At 52.2% G+C, this 20,910-nt stretch overlaps 1 protein-coding gene across 1 annotated transcript in view; it reads left to right on the top strand.

The window, feature by feature from the left end:
- The window catches only part of pkd1b (polycystic kidney disease 1b), a 29,756-nt gene that overhangs the window by 2,733 nt on the left and 6,113 nt on the right, over window positions 1-20,910 (top strand). Inside the window, exons 5-35 of the mRNA XM_047014589.1 lie at window positions 440-587; window positions 7,197-7,468; window positions 7,694-8,446; window positions 8,520-8,651; window positions 9,257-9,432; window positions 9,586-9,725; window positions 9,929-12,300; window positions 12,393-12,542; window positions 13,017-13,154; window positions 13,463-13,745; window positions 13,861-13,951; window positions 14,089-14,217; window positions 14,300-14,450; window positions 14,679-14,816; window positions 15,023-15,158; window positions 15,270-15,334; window positions 15,416-16,124; window positions 16,296-16,446; window positions 16,659-16,911; window positions 17,089-17,284; window positions 17,442-17,609; window positions 17,738-17,875; window positions 18,085-18,295; window positions 18,413-18,536; window positions 18,634-19,069; window positions 19,203-19,314; window positions 19,466-19,662; window positions 19,755-19,957; window positions 20,078-20,287; window positions 20,397-20,539; window positions 20,624-20,812. Coding sequence (XP_046870545.1) covers window positions 440-587; window positions 7,197-7,468; window positions 7,694-8,446; window positions 8,520-8,651; window positions 9,257-9,432; window positions 9,586-9,725; window positions 9,929-12,300; window positions 12,393-12,542; window positions 13,017-13,154; window positions 13,463-13,745; window positions 13,861-13,951; window positions 14,089-14,217; window positions 14,300-14,450; window positions 14,679-14,816; window positions 15,023-15,158; window positions 15,270-15,334; window positions 15,416-16,124; window positions 16,296-16,446; window positions 16,659-16,911; window positions 17,089-17,284; window positions 17,442-17,609; window positions 17,738-17,875; window positions 18,085-18,295; window positions 18,413-18,536; window positions 18,634-19,069; window positions 19,203-19,314; window positions 19,466-19,662; window positions 19,755-19,957; window positions 20,078-20,287; window positions 20,397-20,539; window positions 20,624-20,812 — 8,714 coding nt within the window. The remainder of the gene's footprint in view (window positions 1-439; window positions 588-7,196; window positions 7,469-7,693; window positions 8,447-8,519; window positions 8,652-9,256; window positions 9,433-9,585; window positions 9,726-9,928; window positions 12,301-12,392; window positions 12,543-13,016; window positions 13,155-13,462; window positions 13,746-13,860; window positions 13,952-14,088; window positions 14,218-14,299; window positions 14,451-14,678; window positions 14,817-15,022; window positions 15,159-15,269; window positions 15,335-15,415; window positions 16,125-16,295; window positions 16,447-16,658; window positions 16,912-17,088; window positions 17,285-17,441; window positions 17,610-17,737; window positions 17,876-18,084; window positions 18,296-18,412; window positions 18,537-18,633; window positions 19,070-19,202; window positions 19,315-19,465; window positions 19,663-19,754; window positions 19,958-20,077; window positions 20,288-20,396; window positions 20,540-20,623; window positions 20,813-20,910) is intronic.

The following is a 20,910-nucleotide window of genomic DNA, read 5'->3' as shown; positions in this document are numbered from 1 at the left end:
CCCCTGGGTACTGAACCGATGTCCCCCCTGTGTACTGAACCAATGTCCCCCCTGGGTACTGAACCGATGTCCCCCTGTGTACTGAACCAATGTCCCCCCTGGGTACTGAACCAATGTCCCCCTGTGTACTGAACCGATGTCCCCCTGGGTACTGAACCAATGTCCCCCCTGGGTACTGAATCAATGTCCCCCTGTGTACTGAACCAATGTCCCCCCTGGGTACTGAACCGATGTCCCCCCTGGGTACTGAACCGATGTCCCCCCTGTGTACTGAACCAATGTCCCCCCTGGGTACTGAACCGATGTCCCCCCTGGGTACTGAACCGATGTCCCCCCTGGGTACTGAACCGATGTCCCCCCTGGGTACTGAACCAATGTCCCCCCTGGGTACTGAACCAATGTCCCCCCTGGGTACTCATACAGAAACGTTGATCCCCAGATGCTGCTCTTCCCCGGGCTGTGGTTCAGCCACGCTGGCCAGGTGGAGTCAGTGGAGCTGGTGGTCCAGCCCAGCCAAGTGTGGTCCCTGGCCAGGGTCCTCATCCTCAGGCCTTACTGCAGGCCCAGCCACCACCTGGTGCCCCCAGGTACGTCAGGGGGGTGGGGTCAGGGGGGTGGGGTCGGGGGGCGTGGGGTCGGAGGGCGTGGGGTCGGAGGGCGGGGGGGCGTGGGGTCAGGGGGGTGGGGTCAGGGGGGGTGGGAGGGCTGGAGGCTGTTTACTTTGCTGTTGTGTTTAGAATCATTTTTGACTTGTCGTGAATTTATTTTATATCCTCCTCCCTCAACCCCACCGCTAACCCAGGGCTCGCAACTAACTTGTTTCCTCACTGTCCCAGTACCGTCTCGGAGTGCGCCACAAGCGTCTATAAAAGGCAACAGTTAGGCTTGCAGTTTTTCCCATTTGTTTAAGAACACATTAAAATTGACATTTGAAATGCAATCATCAAAACCTGAGACCAATTTCTGTTAATGCCTGCAGTGCAGTGAAGAAAACTATATGACAACAATAATGTTTAATGTAACTGGCCCCTTTAATAGTACAACTGGCCCCTTTAATAGTACAACAGGCCCCTTTAATCGTACAACTGGCCCCAGCTTGGCCCCCCTAATGAAATGGTCTAACCTCCCCTTCCACCTGCTCAACCCTGGATTCAGTATGAGGGAGGCTGTGCAGAGAGTTCAGCCCTACCTGAGCTGCTTCACTTCTGCACCCATCATCCGTACATTCAGAAATGAGAACCAGTAAGTTATCAACATCTACTTTAAGCTTTTTATGCAAGTATACTGTAGTATACTGTTGTCCTACATGTTAGTAGGGCTATGGTACTCAGTGATTGTTGGCCGATGTTGCAGGCTTCGTTAATTCAATACCGATATAAAATCTAACAAAGCTTTTGAGAAGACAATACATCTAAGACTTCTAGTATGAAAAGGAGCAATGGGCCTCATTCTCAAACGCAGTTAAGAAGAATTTAAGAAGGAATTTCTTCTGAATTGAATTTAGGAAAATATTTTACATTCATGAAAGTTTTCTCTGGGAAGAGGCCCCGTGGAAGACCCAGGACACGCTGGAGGGACTATGTCTCTCGGCTGGCCTGGGAACGCCTCGGGGTCCCCCAGGAAGAGCTGGTGGAAGTGGCCGGGGAGAGGGAAGTCTGGGCCTCCCTGCTTAGGTTGCTGCCCCCGCAAAGCATGCGTTGGTTGGCGAGGGGAGTTCAAGTAGAATACGCCAAACCACCCTCACTGAACAGCGTAGGGCCCTCACTAAGTCTGCCTGTGCTAGTCACCTCAAGGTGACTAGCACAGTTGCCAAATGTATTGCAAAAAGCTGTAGACCGATTGATATTGTTGAGGACGAGGGGTTTACCAAAGTTTTGCGAGTAGCAACGGGTGACTCGAGCATCAAGGTACCGCAAAATCAAAGACGCACACTAATGACAAATTCCAATGTAATTAATCATGATTAATCCACAGAAACCTGTGATTAATTTGATGAAAATTTTTAATCATTTCACAGCCCTAATTACAAGGTATTGAAACATGTTAGCCTGACTTTGTCATTCTGAACTCTCCGTTGGGCTGTGAGTATGGGGCGTGTTTCAACCGAACTCGTAAAAAATGCCTCTTCGCTCAATTGAATAGACCTACAACCAATCAGAGCAACGTAGTATGTTGTTTGTTGAAAACAACCCAAGCGCTCTTTGGTGCCGTGGTTGATTACGTTACTGTTGATCATTTGCCCATCATCGTATAAAGCCCGCCCTGAAAATTTGATTGGTCCGAACAGCTCTTGTTCTGATATAGTTTTTCCCCAACCGAGCTACCCCTGACCCAACTTCCCGACCAAATTATTTTGTGGGCTGGCAGCCAGGCTAGAAACATGTAGCTGTATCACTTGATAAGACAAGGCCACAAGATCAGTAGGCTTTACTTCATTTCATGTTACCCCACCACCTGATCTAGAACAAATAAACTGTACGAATTGATAAGGATATCATGTGCTAGTTACAGAAATGTCATTGACATCATCGACACTGTCAGAGATACAAGAGACAACTAACAACATTTAGTAGCTGTGACTTGTTAGTGACACGTGTCTCCTCTTCCTCCCTCCTCCTCCTCCTTCTTGTGGAAAACCTTCCCATCCTTCTGCTTCTTCCATCTCAGCGTGCCATGCTCTGGGATCCTCCCAGCTGCCTTCATCTGGGGGCACAGTCACACTGTCATGGTTACACCACATTATAGGGTTTAATGTAGAACACTAAACTAGTCTTGGATCAGTATGTGTGTTTCACCAACCTGTCACTGTCAGCTACATCTGTAAAGGGTATTCTTACGGCAAAAACAATCTTTACATCGTTCTTGGGTGTAACTGCTGGTTGTCTGTAATGACTGAGACTTTGACTACACATCATGTACAGTCAGAGGACTGCCTTCCCTCACACAGAGACACTCACTTGCTGCAAGATGGAGTCCAACATGGCAGGATCCTCTAAGTCCGAAGGTGAATTAGGAACCAGTTCCACTCTCCCCACCAGCTTCACCTTAGTAGGAGTCTTAGTGGTGCTCCCTAAGTGAGGGAAGGTAAGAATTAGGAGGCAGACTTTATAATGAAGTGGTACATCACAGTTTCTCAAGTAAAGAAAATATCTAACCCTATCTGAATATAACACTACCTGTTGTACCAAGAGTGCTCAGGGTCGTAGCACTTCCTGTTGTAGTACCAAGAGTGCTCGGGGTCGTAGCACTTCCTGTTGGTGTACCCAGAGTGCTCGGGGTCGTAGCACTTCCTGTTGTCGTACCCAGAGTGCTCGGGGTCGTAGCACTTCCTGTTGTTGTACCCATAGTGCTCGGGGTCTTAACACTTCCTGTTGTACCAAGAGTACTCGGGGTCGTAGCACTTCCTGTTGTTGTACCCAGAGTGCTCGGGGTCGTAGCACTTCCTGTTGTTGTACCCAGAGTGCTCGGGGTCGTAGTGCTTGTGATGCTCCCTGGGGTGAGAATGAGGAAGAATCCTTTATAACACAGTTGTATTATTATCAGTACATCATGCAGGATTATAAAGGTAAATAGACTGACATGTAATGCATGGTTGACAAGATTCCCTTTACAGTAGTGACACGGCTCTTTATAATGCTTTTATGCTCAAACAAAATGTTAGTTTTTGTTATGGGTAATTCACCACCAAATAATATAGATTGTATTTGAGTATTAATTGAGTCTTATTCCATCCATCTGGTGAGCAGGTTTATTAACTACATGTGATCTCCTACAAACACCCTGCAAGCTTTCATGCTGTAGTGAAACCCCCATTTCAGTGGTGTGGTCTAGTATGAAGTAGAGGGCATACTGTCACTCTGCCAAGTCCCCCACCATGTATCACTGCTCTTTAACAGAGGACATACAGGAAACCCTTGTTAGTATAGGCCTGCTCATCACCTAGAATACACCACTGACACGTTCAAACCACACTGGCAGCTGCCAAGTCTCACTCACCATTGTGGAAAATTAAATTACTGACACGAATACATGGGTAACTGAACCACTCCCATAAATTATGTGGATTTGACTTGGCACAGTCATAGTTAGAGCCATCCTCTGGATCGCCACTCATCCAGTATCTGAAGGAGGAGGTAGACCCGTCTGACCACTTCCAGTCGTCTTTGAACAGACCGATCCAGACGATTGCAGATGAATTCTCTCCCAGAACAAGTTGCTGTATCTCAATGTTTTCAGTCTGGTTCCTGATGCTGGCCAGGTCTGTGTAATTCTGTCTGCAGTAGAGCTGAGCGTCTCTCCAAGTTCTTGGTTCTAGAACCAGGATGTACTTTGGCTTGCCAGGATCATTACCTAAGAGTATCCATCATTAATATTATTTAGTCATGTATTTCAATATGTTACCAACATATTACCTCATAAAAGAATATCAATCCTCCGCCTTTAAAACAAAAGTGTTTTTATCGGTTATTTCATCTAGAAGGACATGGCAAGCAAACATGCATCTAATAACAAATGAAATATGTGTTTTTAGGAATAGAACATTCTAACTCACCAATGTTAGAACAGACAAAAGAGTAAGTATTTGTACATGCATAGTCTCTCCATACTCCTGCTTCATTTCTGACCAGTGCAGCGCAGGGCTGGCCTGTGATTGGCTCTGGCTGGGCCCAGTTCCTGTACTCCGTCTCTCCTTCTCTGTAGAACTGACTGCCTGAAAGAGACCACTTCCAGCTGCTGACACTACTGACTCTAGTCAGTCCTGTCCAAACAGTCCATCCAGGATATGATTTCATCTGGTCTTTCAGGCCCTGCATGTCCTCCATACTGTCTAAGGTCGCCAGGTCAACAAAGTGCTCTCTACAGTAGCTCTGGGCAGCAGGCCAAGTCATATGAATATTGACCACATGATACTGATGGAGTGCACAGGCAGAGAGCACCCAGAACTCTGAAAAACATAATCATCTCATTACTGAGTTTGTCCTGAGCTGGAGAGGCTGGAAGGTTGTAGGAAGTGTGTTGACTAGACTGATGACTTGAAAGACTCTTACCAAGGAGCAGGGCAACAGATGAGACTCTGCACTGCATGGCTCTGATCTACACACACACATATACACACATGGATACACACATGGATACACACACACATATTTACACACACACACACAATTGGTTAAATACTGTATACCCAGACACACACGAAACAATTCAAATCGATTAAACAACAAATCGATTAAAATGGATTATTAAAAACGTTGGCAACAAATTTCATTATCGATTTGTTGTGTCGTAAGACTATTACGCCACTCAATAAGTCGTGGAGATGTTTGAGTATAAAAAAACAAAGTTTAGTTGAGTGCGGAGGTAGAGGAAAGGCCATCGGAGAGACGTCGAGTAACGTTGTTCTGAAACATGGCAGAGAAGCTACGACCCAAGTCATCCAAGGTGTGGGAGCATTTCACACTAAATACATCGAAACAGTGTGTTAATTGACTGAGGTGAAGTTAGTTTCATATTCGACATTCGTCTCACATTCGGAAGACGCTACTTTGCAGCGTTGCATTAGGAACCGGGTGAAAACTACCCATACCATTTTGAAAAATAGACTTTTATAATATTTTTATGAATATAAAACCTCAAGCAGACACCAGAGTATCTTAACAATGTCTGGTATACTTCCACAGCCTCAACATTTTCAGTGATGTTTCAAATAAAATGATAGAAAATCACAAATCTTTGAAAATAGCTTAATCCTCGCAAATCTTAATTCTGTGTCAAAAAATCTTAAATATACACCAGATTATTCTAATAGTCTGTCCTACTTCCACAACCTTTCAATTTACTATAAAGTTTTACACAAAAGTCAAATAAATCGCTCATCCCTGTAAATAGCATTAAATCCACGCTAATATTAATAACTTTTTCAAAATTGTGTGCCTGTTTGTGCACATTCTGAAGATTTTTTGCACTGTGAATTTGCACTGTCAGTTCTGTTTTTGAATAAAGGGTTGGAAATGAATGCTTTTTTGTTTTTTTATCCGATTCATTGATTAATCAAAAAAAGAATTGACAGATTAATCGATTATTAAAATAATCGTTAGTTGCAGCCCTACTGAAGATTCATACATACAAAATGACTGAACTGATACACAATAATTCCATTCATAATATATTTGTTTGACTAAGTTAATTCAATACCGATATTTATTCTAACAAAGCTTTTGGGAAGACAATCCATCTAAGACCTATACTATGAAGAAGGAGCAGATAAGTGTGGAATGTGCAGGTGTCCTTAAATGCACCTTACCTGAGGAGAGACGTGAGCGTGGGGATGTTCACAGCAGACTGGGATGGATGACGTTGTTCATGAACCTCCTGCTATTTCCAGAGAACCATGCAAACGATGTTCATCGTAAACATTTGACTCTGTAATCATTACTAAATTCCTAGTCAACAAGTTACACATTTACTTTCACGTGCAAAGAAATGGACATCATGTTTTCAGTCAGGAGAGTATACGTTATATCATGCGACAAACGTACCACCAGATTTAAGGATACTTTATATATACACTTAAACATGACTTGGTTTGGTAACATTATTTGACAACTTGGTTCTGACTGTCCAGTAACAAAGGGGATATAATTATACACATACAAGACTTGAGTTAACCACTCCCCTCCTCTCTCCCTCAATGTCCCCTCCTCTCTCCCTCCATGTCTCCCTCCTCCTGTCTCCCTCTGTGTCTCCCCCTACTTGATGAGGACTCTACTAAACTCTATTGCGCTCTGCTTTACTCTACTCTGTTATAGGCTTCTCTGCACTCCTTTCACTGTGTGATAAAAAAACTTTCTAAATGTTTTTTTTGTTTTGAAAAGTTGATCATAAAAATAAATACATTTAGTTAAAAAGTGTTCCTCCTCTCCTCCTCAGGGTGTAGCTCCCTCCTCAACCCCTTCAGTGTGTTCCTCCTCCTCCTCTCCTCCTCAGGGTGTAGCTACCTCCTCAACCCCTTCAGTGTGTTCCTCCTCCTCCTCAGGGTGTAGCTCCCTCCTCAACCCCTTCAGTGTGTTCCTCCTCCTCCTCCTCAGGGTGTAGCTCCCTCCTCAACCCCTTCAGCGTGTTCCTCCTCCTCCTCTCCTCCTCAGGGTGTAGCTCCCTCCTCAACCCCTTCAGTGTGTTCCTCCTCTCCTCCTCAGGGTGTAGCTCCCTCCTCAACCCCTTCAGTGTGTGTTCCTCCGTGCCGCTGTGTAACACCACCGGGGGCTGTGCCCGGGGGTGGTACTGGTGCCACCTGCAGGAGGGCTGTGTTCCCGTCACCAGCCCCTGCAGCCCCTACCAGCCCCCTGTCTCTCCCGGGGGCCACAGCTACCCCCAGCCCCCCCGCTACCACGCAGTACCTCCTCTGTACCACCAGGTGGCAGACCTGCCTCTCAGAGTGGAGCCCAGCGTAGAACAAACCCACATCAGTGTGAGTGGACGACCAACCAAGACAACTTTATACATCTTATATCACTTAATAGGTTGAATACCTCAACTAATATTATAATAATTATAATACATTTGACTTCTAACTCACTTTCCATTTGAAAACAGATCTCAAAGTGTTAGTGCTAGTATTCTACACGTATTATTAATATTGTTTTATAAACAATGAATTTGATCTTTGATTTGTTTCTGTGGTTTACCATGTCAGGTGGTTCTCCCGGAGAGAGAGATCCTGGTGTTCCCTGACGACATCTTGGCCGTACAATCCACCCGCCCCCCCGGAACCTTCCTCCACTGCCGTACCGCTGGCTCCTCCCCCTGGCGTCAGAGCTACCTCTCCCTGAGGGGGAAGGAGTGGGGGGGGTGGTGGGAGGGAGGCCTCTCGTCCCCCCCTGAGGGGGGAGTGTGGGTGGACGGGGTGGAATGTGACCTACGGATGCTGTACGTGGACACACTGCACGGGGACGGCACCGGACAGAACCATCTTAGCGGCTTCACCCACGCCTCCAGCACCCCCATCACCAGGGCCCAGACCCCCTCTCCTGCCCCAGCGCTGAGCCCCATCTCTGGACTTGGCTTCATCCACCCCCGGCCTGACGCAGACCACCGGATCCACATCCTGGTCGACGTCCCCACGCTCGTCGTCGTTAAAATCCTCTCCGGCGAGGGAGCCACCAGCTCCTGGTCTGCCCCAGTGCTCCAGACGGGGGTGATCTTCCAGCCAGCCTGCCCAGAGGAGCTGCCTCGTGGCTGGGCTGGCTGTGAGCAGGAGCCCCCAGGCTCCTGGTTCTCCTGGGCCCTGCTGGTCCTGCCGTCTGTGGGGGAGAGGAGCGTGAGGGTGAGGGCGGTGAACGGAGTTAGCTCCCAGAGTGCAGGTGTGCAGGTGTGGGCATACGAGCAGGTGGCAGGGCTACACCTGGGGCCCAGCGGACGGCTGAGGATGCTGGTAGGCGTGTCACAGGTGAGAGGTCTTCCTGCCGTCCCGGTCTCCCTGGGAGACTCTGAGATGCTGATATCTCTCTCTCCCCCCCTAGTTGTTCACAGCCATGGTGGAGAGAGGGTCTTCAGTGAGGTTCACCTGGGTGATAGACGGCCTGGAGAGTTTGGCCTATGAAGGAGACTCCTACACTGTGGTCTTCAAGAAGCCCTCTCAGTACAAGCTCACGGTCAGCTCATGTGTCACACAGTCCATCTCTCCAAGTCAACTGGTGGCTGCTAATATTCTCAATGTGTGTGTGTGTGTAATATGTGGTGTCGTCTGTAATTTACAAGCCTAAACCACAGGCTTTCGCCTGTCCTGTTGAAAGTGTGCTGTGAGACATGGGTGGGTGATGGCATGGGGAGGGGGTTAGGTTGGCCTCAAGCTAAAAGGCAAATTATGCTAAATGAATGCTCCATTAACTGTGTTGTCACTGTAACGTAAACATCATTATAGCTTGCAGAGAAGCTAATTCTAGCCTAATGAGCCATGAACGACACTCAAAAACAAATTATGTCATATAATTGAGAGATGTTGCAGTGTAGTTGAGATTACTGAGAAGGTTCAGTAACCATATTCGAGATGGGGTTATTTTTCAGTGTGCCTAGTAAACACAGACATGTTCCCTGACTCTGAACACTGAAATTCTGTTAGAACTACGAACGTCCCATCCTTGATGATCTGCTGAACTTGCTCCACGCACTACTTGCATGTTGCTTTGGATTAAACGGTCTGTGCTAAATAAATAAAACGTAACGTAGCATGTCGATCCATCTCACCATACTGTTGCAGGTGACAGCAGCCAATCCTGTGAGCTCTGAGACCGTAGAGGTCATCCTGACCGCTGATGTTATGATCCCGATCGCCCAATCAGAGTTTGTCTCCGTCAACGAGGTCATCGCTGTTGCAGCCACACATCTTTACAACTTCCGGGTCAAAGTTGACATCTCCCTAGGGGTCACCTTCAGGTCAGAGTCCTTGAGTTATGAATTAGTCAGATTCATAACGTGTTGAATCTGTTGACGTTGAAATGTATTGAATCAGTCAATTTAATAATTCAGTGTTGAATCTCTAGACTAGAATCAAAGCCGCGTTTCATGTCTACTTCACTTTTTCTGCAGGTGGGATTTTGGAGATGGGCATGGCCAGGTAAACCACACCCACCCTGCCCTGTATGACTCTAAGAGGGAGGAGCTTCTGAAGGGCGGAGTCAGACAGGTGTATGTGCAGGACTCTGCTAGCCATGTCTACCTGCAGCCAGGTAAACACATCACAAATACATAAAGTATAAATTAAGCATTTTAATTGAGTCACAATTGTTAATTATTCTAAGTTCGTATAAACACGTAATATATCTTTATACATAGAAATACAATGCAGTGCAGTTGTTGCAAACAATGTGACTAAGATGTTTTATATCAATATAGTTTGTTGTTTATGTTGTTTTGGTCATTGTTCCCCCAGATGACTACACAGTGAAGGTCCATGTCTATAACAGCTATGACAGCGTGGAAAGAGCCATGACAGTTAAAGTCCGCCTTCCTCTGACCAGTCTGTCCGTCTTCACCTTTCCCGCCATCCCCCTCGTCAACCACTCGTTCCTTCTAGAAGCCTCCCCCGAACCTTCCGTCTATGGAATCCTGTACACCTGGAACTTTGACGACGGTTCCAAAGAAGTCCAGGGGTTCCGTGGTCAGGTCAGCCATGTTGTGGCCAATGCCGGAAGCTACAACGTGACTGTGAGTGCCAACAACACCCTGACCGCCCTGGCATCCTGGGTAACGGTGACAGTGCTGGAAGCCGTGGCCGGACTCCGGCTGAGCTACAACGGACCCAATGAGCTGAACTCTGCGACTGAAATCCACGGGGAAGTATCCTCCGGGTCGAATCTTGTCTGGGTTTTTGACTTTGGCGACGGGTCGGGGGGAAAATCCACCCCTGTTTGCTCTTCTTCCCACGTGTATGGGTCCGCAGGGAACTACACAGCCACCGTGACCGTGTCCAACTCTGTCAGCCAGGCCAGTCAGTCCCTGCCAGTGGAAGTCTTCAGGTTGTCCATCCGTGCACTCCAGCCTGTGGGGTGTGTCAGGAGCGGGGAGGAGATACCGCTCCAAGCTCAGGTGAACGGAGACGTGTCCTTGTTGGTTTTCCGCTGGAGTTTCGGTGACGGGTCGCCGTTGGCGATCCATGAGGGGAATTCCACCGCTGCACACATCTACTCGAGCCCCGGGGTGTATCGTGTCAACGTGACCATTCTGAGCCCGGTCGGATCAACCTTTCTGGTCGCTGACGTTTGCATCCAGGCACCCATACAAGACTTGACCGTTCGTCCGTTTCAAGGGGCCGTGGCCCTAGGAGAGGAAGTGTGTTTGAACGCGGTCGTTAACCCCAAACAAACAGCCGGCTACCAGTTCCTGTGGACGCTTTTCCCGACTTTTGGAAAACCGTCCGTTTCAACCAACATGTCGGTTATCTACACTTTCACGGAAGCAGGTGACTATGAAGTATCTGTGAATGTGTCTAACATGGTGAGCTGGGAGGCTGTCTCTCACAGAGTCACTGTGCAGGAAGCTGTCCGAGGCCTGAGCCTAAACCTGAGCAGTTCCTCCGTCTGTACGGAAGACACCGTCGTCTTCACACCTGCCGTCTCTAAAGGAAGTGATGTCACCTTCTCTTTAACGTTCCAGGAAAGCGGTTCGGTTATCGAGTGTGCGGGGGGCGGATTCGCAACCTCTGACCTCCCAGCCGGGGCCCACTCGGTGACTGCGAGAGCCTGGAACCAGGTGAGCAGATCGCAGGTGGTCCGGACTGTGCAGGTGATCGAGCGGATCCGAGGTCTACGATTGGTCAGCCCGAGTTCCGCTATTTTGGAGGCTCTAAAAGAGGTCAATTTTCAAGCAGAGGTCACGAGTGGATCTCCGACCAACTACACCTGGATATTCCACCCCGAAGGGTCCCAACCAAAACAGGGACAGGAAGTGATGTTCTCTTCACCCGGAAGTGGTTTGTTATCCGTAGGTTTGGTGGCGGACAATGGTGTCTGCTCCCAAACTGTGAACAAGAGTTTCGTTGTTCAGCGTCCCGTTAGAGAGGTCAAACTAGAGTGTACGTCGACACAAACGTTTACTGGATATCCGATAACCTTCCTCGCAGCAGTAGACGGAGGCACCGATCTGAGATTTCATTGGGACTTTGGAGACGCAGATGAAGTGGTTGTTACGAACATAAACACCGTCTCTCACGCGTATCGTTCTGCCGCGCGGTATTCCGTCCAGCTCACGGCTTCCAACGCCATCAGCCAGGTCTCCTCAGGTCTGCGTGTGGAGGTGAGCGACCTCCAGTGCTCGCTCCCTGAAGTCTCCCTAGTCCAGACCCGCTCCATCATCCCCAGGTCCAGAACCGGATACTTCGAAGCCAGCGTACACGCCAAAACCTGCACCACATACAAGACCACCTACCAGTGGAAGGTGTATGAAGGGTCCAACTGTGGATCCGAAGACGTGACAAAGTCGTCGCCCCCCCATAGGGGTCTGGTGGCCCTCGGGGGTGATGTGGACGTGACCTCCCCCTTTCTGTCCCTCCCTGGACGAACTCTGGATGTAGGCCACTTCTGTCTGGTCTTCACCACCAGACTTCAAGGAACCCCACTGCAGCTGTCTAGGAGCACCAGCCTCTCTGTGGTTCCCTCCCCCCTGGTGGCCGTCATCAAGGGGGGCTCCCAGCGACTCTGGCCCAGCCACAGCGACCTGATCCTGGACGGCTCTCTGTCCCATGACCCGGACGTGGAGCCTGGAGGGGAGGAGGAGCTGGAGTATCACTGGGGGTTCATTTCTCGGGTAGGAAGAAATTAATGAGTACATGAACACTTTTTAGTTGATAGTCAAACCCGTACGTTTACCAATTGCTTCTCCTGGTTTCCACCCTCTAGAAATCTAGCGAGCCGCCTCCTGCTGGCCAGGAATGGAACAGCACGACCAGCAGGATGACTGTGCCCAGCCGTGTCCTGCAGTCAGATGTCTACCTTTTCACTCTGACCATCAGCAAGAAGGGGAGAACATCTGTCTCCACTACACAGTCTGTAAGAGCTGCATGGTCACGTTAAAGGCAGGGTAGGCAAGTTGTGCGAAGTTAGCTATTTTAGCTTCTGTTTGACACGATTCAAACCGAAATATCCCACCTCCTCCCTTCAAAGCCACTTCCACAAAACTCCAGTAACGAGCATTGAGTGGAGGGGCAGAGTGCACGCAGGTAGGTAGGTAGACAGACAGGTAGCCTGTCCAATCCCTCGTCAGGGTTTAATGATCTTGTTTATTACAGTATTGTGAAGCCCACAGATGTCGGAATGATTTTATATTACCGTCAAACCTTTAGATATATTGGTTTCTATCAAGACATTAAGTTACTTTCGGCAAATATGACAAAAAGTGCTTCTCAACAACATTGTCTACCCTGCCTTTAAGACTAACCCATAACCACAATCCCCCATTGAATGTCGGTTGGGATAAAGACATCTGCTGAGTTTAATTGTCTGAGATCTCTCGTCTGAGTGTAGGTGTCAGTGAGCCAGGCCCAAGTACTTCCTGTGACGGTGGAGTGCGTTTCCTGTCGCCCTCTCTCCTCTCTGCGGGTCGGTGTCGGTCGCCCAGTCGTGCTGTCTGGAAGCTGTGAGCAGTGTGACGGCCGTGCTGAGGTGATATTATATTTATATAAGTTATAATTTTGTCTAGAGTCAAGTTTAGTTTTTTTTCATTAATGTCTGTATTTTTCTCCCTCTTCCTCCTTCCCTCTATCCCCCTTCTCTCTCTCCCTCCCCCTCTCCCTCCTTCCTTCCCTCTTTCCCCCTTCTCTCTCTCCCTCCCCCTCTCCATCCTTCCTTCCCTCTATCCCCTATCTCCCTCCCCCTCTTCCTCCTTCCTTCCCTCTATCCCCCTTCTCTCTCTCCATCCCCCTCTCCCTCCTTCCTTCCCTTGATCCTCCTTCTCTCTTTCCCTCCCTCAGTACCAATGGACCGCCATTGACCAGACCGGCTTGACCCTTGACCTGGACGAGGTCACTACCTCCACGGGGGGCCGGTCGCCTGCCCTGGTGCTCCGTCCTGGTGTGCTCAGGGAGGGGCTGACCCTCACCCTTAGCCTGAATGTGACCCAGCCTGGAGGTGGGTACCCGGGCAGCGCCAGCCTCACCCTCAGCCCCTACCCACCCCCAAGCGGAGGACAGTGTAGTCTGACACCTGGGGAAGACATGCTCCCGCTGGAGACTGTGGTCACCTACACCTGCTCAGGTAAAAGAAGTACTTGTGTCCTTGTCCTAGTAGTCTCCTAGAGTCCTATTCTCCTTGTGTTCTAGTTAACATGTCCTCACCTTGCGTCCTCCATTTCCTCATCCCTGTTGGCCAGGCTGGGAGGATTCTGCACAGCTCATATACAGCCTCCAGGTGGCGCCATGCCCACCCAGCAACCCTGCCTGCCCCCTGCTCACCCTCTACAGGTATGGATGCTCTACACCTGTCCAAAAAAACACACAAGTATTTAAATAAGATGCATGTATTGTAGCCCCATGGCCAGCGAGACACCTGAAGGTGTGTCTGATGTTCCTGGTGTTTCTTTCTTGTTCACCGTTACCAGGGGAACGCAGTCCACGTTCCGAGCCCTGGTTCCCCTTGGCAACCCTGGCCCAAAGAAGCACCTGTCAATCATCTCCGTGATCCTGCAGGTGGAGGACCATCTGGGGTCTACGGTCACTGCCCTCAACAGGTGATGATGATTGATGATGATTCCTCTGTGCTCGCCTGACGTTGTTATATCATCCTTTTGTCTGATTCGGCTGTGTTGCCAGGACTCTGTCGGTGCGGCGGCCAAGGGAGGGGGAGGTTGCCAGAGAGTGGCTGAGAAACAGGGGCCGAACAGAGCTGCGGTCGGCCCTCCAACATGGCAACCCACAAGACCTCATTCCCTACTGCATCTCCCTGAGCAGCCAGCTCAACCAGGTAGAGAGCACACAGCGGAGTGTCGTGTCAGGACCACAAATGATTTTGACGGTCTCCTCTGCTACCTCTTTATTTCTCTCCTCATTTCCTTCTTATCTCCTCCTCATCCCCTCTCCTCCTCATCTCCTCTGCTACCCTCTCTTCATCTCCTCTGCTCCCCTCTCCTCCTCCTCCTCATCCCCTCTCCTCCTCATCTCCTCCTTCTCATCCCCTCTCCTCCTCTCCTAGATGTCTCGTGAGGACAGGGAGGAGGATCTCCAGGAAAGGAGGGCGATCAGGGGGGAGGTGACGCGAGCCCTGGCCTCTCTCCCCCTCTCCTCCCTCCAGCAGGCTGCCCTGGTCAGCTCTGCCTTGGCTCAGGCCACTGTGAGTCTGCCACCCTGCACAACCTGACACACAGAGAGGAATTTCTAAGCCTCATAAACCGTGAATGAAACAATAATTTTTTTTTTGATTATCTGCTGTACTTTCCACATTCTACACAATCTGTATTTTCTTTCCCTGTATTCTCGTGTGCAACAAATGATGTATTTAGTCCAGTGAATCCTCACAGGTCCTGTGTGTTTGTCCAGGAGGTTCCCAGCGAGGCGTGCTGCCAGGAGAAGGTTCTAGAAGCGCTGGGGAGGATGACCCACGTGATGGAACAGCACACGGATCCAGGAGGCACCTTAGCCATAGAAACTGGAAGGAACATCCTCACCATCCTAGGTACTGACCAATCGTAGACTCCGATAGACCATTCAGGGATTCAAATCCCCACCTTTGCTTCACTGTGGTGGATTTAGTTTGTTTCTGATAATGTCCTTCTCTGTCTCACAGGAAGTTATTTGGCTTCCAGCCCCGCCTCCCCATCCTCTAGCCCCTCCTCCCCATCCTCTAGCCCCTCCTCCCCATCCTCCAGCTCCTCCTCCCCATCCTCTAGCCCTTCCTCCCCATCCCCTAGCCCCTCCTCCCCATCCTCTAGCTCGTCCTCCCCCTCCAGGACTGCAGTGAGCGCTCTCTCCCTTGCCGGGGCGCTCATGGGCTCCCTGATGCGCCGGCGTTCCCCGGGTGAGGAGCCCCTCGTCCTCTCCACCCCTCGGATTGACACCCTCGGTTTCCGCGGCAACCCCTCCCGGCTCCTGTGCACCGATGACGACAACCCCCGCCAGTCGAACCAGTCCGACCAATCGCAACCGGCTTCCCGGTCGACGTCGTCCAATGAGGAGCAGCGATACTCCTCCCCCCCTCCTCCTCCCTGCCAGTTCCTCATCCCTGTCTCCCTCAGTGACCAGTTGAGGAAGTGGGGTTCGGAGGTGGTCCAGATCGTCCTCAGCATGGAGGGGGGAGGCTGGACCCCCCTCCTCACCCCCGCTAGCCCTCCCATCTCCACCAAGATGGCCGCCATGGAGTTCACCACACCACAGGGCCAGCCCATACCCATCCAGGACCTGGACCCTGATAGGGCCATACGCGTCACCCTGGACAACCCACCACCAATGGGAGTGGGTAGGGCTAGGCCTGGAATGGGTCACATGGGGGAGGCTGGGGGAGGGGCTGGGGAGGAAGGAACGCCCCTAGGGCTGAATGTAACCCTTTTGACCAACGGGTGGGTGAACTTTACGGTGAAGGCTGGGGATTGGCTGAAGCCAAATGCTGGACTGTTCATCACCTTCAACTTCAGCCTGCTTGCAGGTAGACATGTTACCTGTAGACATGTAACCTGTAGTCATGTTACCTGTAGACATGTTACCTGTGTTCTGTTTTCTGGTAAATGTGGTGTGCGCCTGTTAAGCCCTCTGTGACACTGCTTGTAAAAAGTGCAGTACGAATAAAGTTCTAATTTGACAGTTTTGAATTCCACAGGAGCTGCTGTGCGTCGCTCTGGACAGGTGAGGATCCTTGTGGCCTCTCAGGGTGGTCCTCCTGCATCCCAGAATGCCCTGCTCCGAGAGATCAGCCTCTTCTTCTCCAACACGTCAGACTCCCTGGAGGAAACGGTTTTCCTCTCCCCACTGTGAGGCTCATTCCAACAGCAGCAACATGTTTTATATGTAGACACATATTATTATTATTAATACCACCTTGCAAGTCTTCTTTGGGAGGATCTGTTTTTAGATTTCAATATTGTTCGATACAGTTTGTGTGTATGTTTATAACAATAATCATACCTTGGTTCCCTCCTTGTTAAAAATGACAAATAAGGTGATAAGGTGAACTTGTCCCCAGTCTGAACTCCTCAGCCCAGCCTCTTTCCATCGGCCTCTACTCCTCCCTGACCCCCGAGGCTGTCCAGGCCTCAGCCTGGGTCTTCAGCTCCCTCTGCCAGTACTACAGCCTGGAGGAGGGGCGCTGGAGCAGTGCTGGCCTCCAGCCACTGGGGGGCAGCAGCCTCCGCAGGGCCTGCTGCCTCACCCAGCACCTCACCCTGTTTGGGGCCAGCGTGTTCGTGCACCCGGAGGCCCTGGTGCTCCTGCCGCCGGTAGGCTTGTGTGTGGATGTTTCCCTGTTCCAACACGCCTGATCCAGATGGGTCGTCACCCAGCTCAGAGGGAGTTCTGAGTCTGGTGTGCTGGAACAGGGAAACATCTCAAACATGAAGGACCAGGGTTAAGAACCCCTGAACATAACGGATGAATGTGATCCGGGTGCTCCGCAGGAGGGCGGGCCGATGCGTAACGTGCTGGTGGGGGTGGTGTGTGCTGTTCTGGTGGGGATCCACCTGCTGCTGGGCCAGGCAGCCCACAGGATGGACCTGCTGGAGAGGCTGAGGCTGGCCCAGGGCGGGCTCTGTGGGCCCCCCGGACCCCACCACTACTGGGTCCTGGTCAAGACCGGCTGGAGGCGTGGAGCAGGTACTGGGATGGGGGGGTGGAGGCGTAGGGAGGTGGGTGGATTGACAGACAGACAGACGTAACTAGACACAGCTGTGACGAGTGAGCAGGGTTCCTCTCTCCCTCTTGCTCTCTCTCTCTATCTCCCCCTCTCTCCCCCTCTCTCTCTCTCCCCCAGGGACGACAGCTCACGTGGGGATCAGTCTGCATGGTGTGTCCCAGAGTGGAGGTCGTCACCTGGGGAGGCCGGGGGCGTTCCAACGCAGCAGCCTCGACCTGTTCCACCTGCAGACGCACCGCTACCTGGGGGAGGTGTGGAAGATACGCCTCTGGCACGACAACACGGGTATACACACACACAGATAGAAACACACACACACATGTACAGACACACCCAGCGCAAGGGGTTGGAAACTGCAGGATGCTTAACATACAGATGTCATGGGTATAGAGAACAACATGTGTGTGTGTCAGGCCTGGAGCCGTCCTGGTACGTGCAGCATGTGGTGGTTGTGGACCCTCAGTCTGACCGTCTGTTCTACTTCCTGGTGGACGGCTGGCTCTCTGTGGACCAGAGGAGCCCAGCGCTGGAGAGGGAGGTGCTGGCCTCATGTGAGCACACACACACACACACACTCACTCACACACATTTGTGTCACTTGCTCCCTCTCTTCTGCTCATATCTCCTCTCTCCTCTTCCCCCCCCCCCCCTCTCGCTCTCCCCCCTCTCTCTCTCTCGCCACCCCCCCTCTCTCTCTCTCTCTCCCCTCTCTCTGTCTGTCTCTCTCTCTCACCCCTCTCTCTCTCCCCCTTCCCCCCAGGTCCAGAGGATCTCTCTCAGTTTCGGCGTGTTCTCTCCTCCCAGCTGATTTACGGTCTGACGGAGCGTCACCTGTGGCTGTCGCTATGGGAACGCCCCGCCCACAGCCGGTTCACGCGGGGCCAGCGGGTGACATGCTGCGCCCTGCTGCTACACCTGTACTTGGGCCTGGGGGCGCTGTGGTATGGGGCCACGGGCACGCACGGACACAGGTGAGGGGGGGGGGGGTTACCTGAGGGAGGGGGGGAGTCACCTGAGGGGGGGGGGGGGGGGGGGGGAGGGTGTGATGTAACTGATGTGATGGTGAATGTTTTGTCCCTTGGTTGTAGTGGCCCCGTTTCGTTCCGCATGCTTGTTACCGGGGAGACAGTTGCCGTGGGGATGGTGATTGCTGTGATGGTGTTTCCTCTGCAGTGTCTCCTCTGCTTCCTGTTCAGGAAGACCCGCACTCAGGTCTCTCTCACTCTTGTCTCTTTCTTTCTCACTCTGTCTCTCTCTCTGTCTTCTTCTTTCTTCATCTTGATACTAATACTGTGTGTGTGTGTTCCAGGTGCCGGTGGACATCCCTCCCTCTCCCGTCTGCCAATCAGTGGAAATGGACGTTTATCTTGGCCAGTCAGAAGAGGGCGTCCCGTCCTTCCTGTGTGAGGTGGAGTCTGATGTTTCTGGAAGAGCGACTCCCTCCTCTCTGGACCCCTGGGGGGGCGGGGGAGGGGAGGGGGACGGAGGGATGGTGAGGTGGCCCTCCTGTGACAGCCTCCTTGACCTCCCAGCATGCATCTGGGGCCTGACCTCTGACCCCTGTGGAGGAGAGGCCCTGGAGGTCGTCCCGACTCGGGTTCTGAAGAGGAAGAAGGCTCTGATGAAGCCCCGTCTGGCGCCCCCCTCCTCCCTCCCTTCCCCCTCCTCCCTCCCTGCTCTCCCCTCCCCCTTCCAGCTGTCTTCTCAGGTGTCTCTGGGACAGAATCACACCCTCACTCTGTCCGGTGAGACAGTCTGTCTACTGCACTGTACTTCACTCACATTCCTTTCAAAATCTAGTAAGGAGGAGAGAGGGGGGGAGGTGGAGGGAGAGAGACAGTAACTATGAGAGCTGTGTGTCCATCTTGTGTTGTTCAGAGGAGAGTCTGCTGAGGTCCATAGCTACAGACGTGGACCCAGACGCCCGCCCGCCCTCCTCCCCCTCGGACAGCGGTCGATTCTCTCCTCGGACCTCCTCCCTCACTAACACGTAAGACCTCCACCCCTCACCTAACATCTCCACCCCTCACCTAACACCTTCACCCCTCACCTAACATCTCCACCCCTCACCTAACATCTCCACCCCTCACCTTACACCTCCACCCCTGACCTATAGGTCCTCCCTCTCCTGTGTGTTGCAGTCGGAGCTGTAGTTCGTGGGGCAGCAGCTGGTCAGAGCTGAGCGTGGACAAGCCTGCGTACGGAGAGGACCTCCACAAGGCCTCCTGCCCCTCCCTCTCCTCCCCCTGCCCCTCCCCCTCTGCATACTCCATGGCCAGCACTGTCATCCCAAGCCCCTCCCCTGACTCCTCCCCCGCACTCTCCCCCACACGCATAGGTACGCTCAAGTCTGTGAACACACGATGATGATGATGATGTAGACCGTGAAGTAGCTTTCCTGAGCCGCCCGTCTCCCCCACGTCCCTGCAGGTGTGTGTCGTGGTGACCCAGGCCTGGAGCTCCCTCCCTGGGCCCTGCGGGTGCTGTACCCCCTGGTGGGGCTGGTGCTGGGGGCCTGCCTGGGGCTAGTGGGGCTGTATGGAGCCAGCTTCCCCAGCAAGGTGCTTCTGATGTGGCTGCTGTCGTCCGGCTCGGCCCTCCTCACCTCCGCTCTGCTCCTGGAGACGTTCAAGGTGAGGCCACGCCCCAGCCCGGATGCAGCCCGGAGGGGTAACATGCCCCCCCCCCAGGTGTGCTGGGTGGAAGGATGGAAATACGCATGTCAATGTGGAGCTCCCCTGTCTGTCCCTCAGGTGTGTGTGCAAGCCGTGTGGGAGACGGTGGTGTGGAGGCCAGTCGACCCAGAGGTGGACGAGCGTCTGGCCCAGGAGAGCTGTGGGACCAGGCAGGGGGGCCTGGAGGGGGGCGGGGAGGGGGGCAAGGTGCGCCCCCCCTGTGGGTTTGCTCTGCTGCAGGCCATGGAGGAGGCCAGGAAGGTGCGTGCTCTGCATGCGCTCATCAAGGTATAGTATACACACACACACACACACACACACACACAGAGGACATTGAAGTGAAGGACATCAAGGCACGCTGTTCCTCCCTCCCCTCTCCCTCCCCTCTCCTGCCCAGAGCTGTGTGGGTCACCTGCTGTTCCTGCTGCTGGTGTTGATGGTGAACTACCAGGCCTGTGTGGAGGAGAGCCAGGGGCGGAGGCTGCGCTCCTCGCTCACACACTCCCTGCTGCACACACACCACCTCTCCTCTGTCACCGGGTAGGACAGAGCGTGTGTGTGTGGGTGTCCGTGTGTGTGTACATGAGGGTGTGTGTGTGTTCACCTCTTCCCTCACCCCTCCAGGTTGGGGGAGACATGGCAGTGGTTGGACCACGCCCTGGTCCCTCACCTGTACGAGGACCCCGCCCTCCGCCTGGTGGGGTTGCCACGGTTACGGCTCAGGTGCGGCGCCGAGCCCGTCGTGACGTCGTTGTTGGGCAACGGCAGTGAGACGACACGGGCGCTGCTGTCCGCCCTGCTGAACACGACCAGGTCAGTCTGCCGTGTTGGGACTGCTGTGGGAGCAGGGAGGGCTCCACAGGGCGTGGGAGCAAGGAGGGCTCCACAGGGCGTGGGAGCAGGGAGGGCTC

The sequence above is a fragment of the Hypomesus transpacificus genome, unplaced genomic scaffold, assembly GCF_021917145.1.
Source record: "Hypomesus transpacificus isolate Combined female unplaced genomic scaffold, fHypTra1 scaffold_260, whole genome shotgun sequence".
Taxonomy (NCBI): Eukaryota; Metazoa; Chordata; class Actinopteri; order Osmeriformes; family Osmeridae; genus Hypomesus; species Hypomesus transpacificus.
This window is presented reverse-complemented; position numbering and strand designations above follow the sequence as displayed.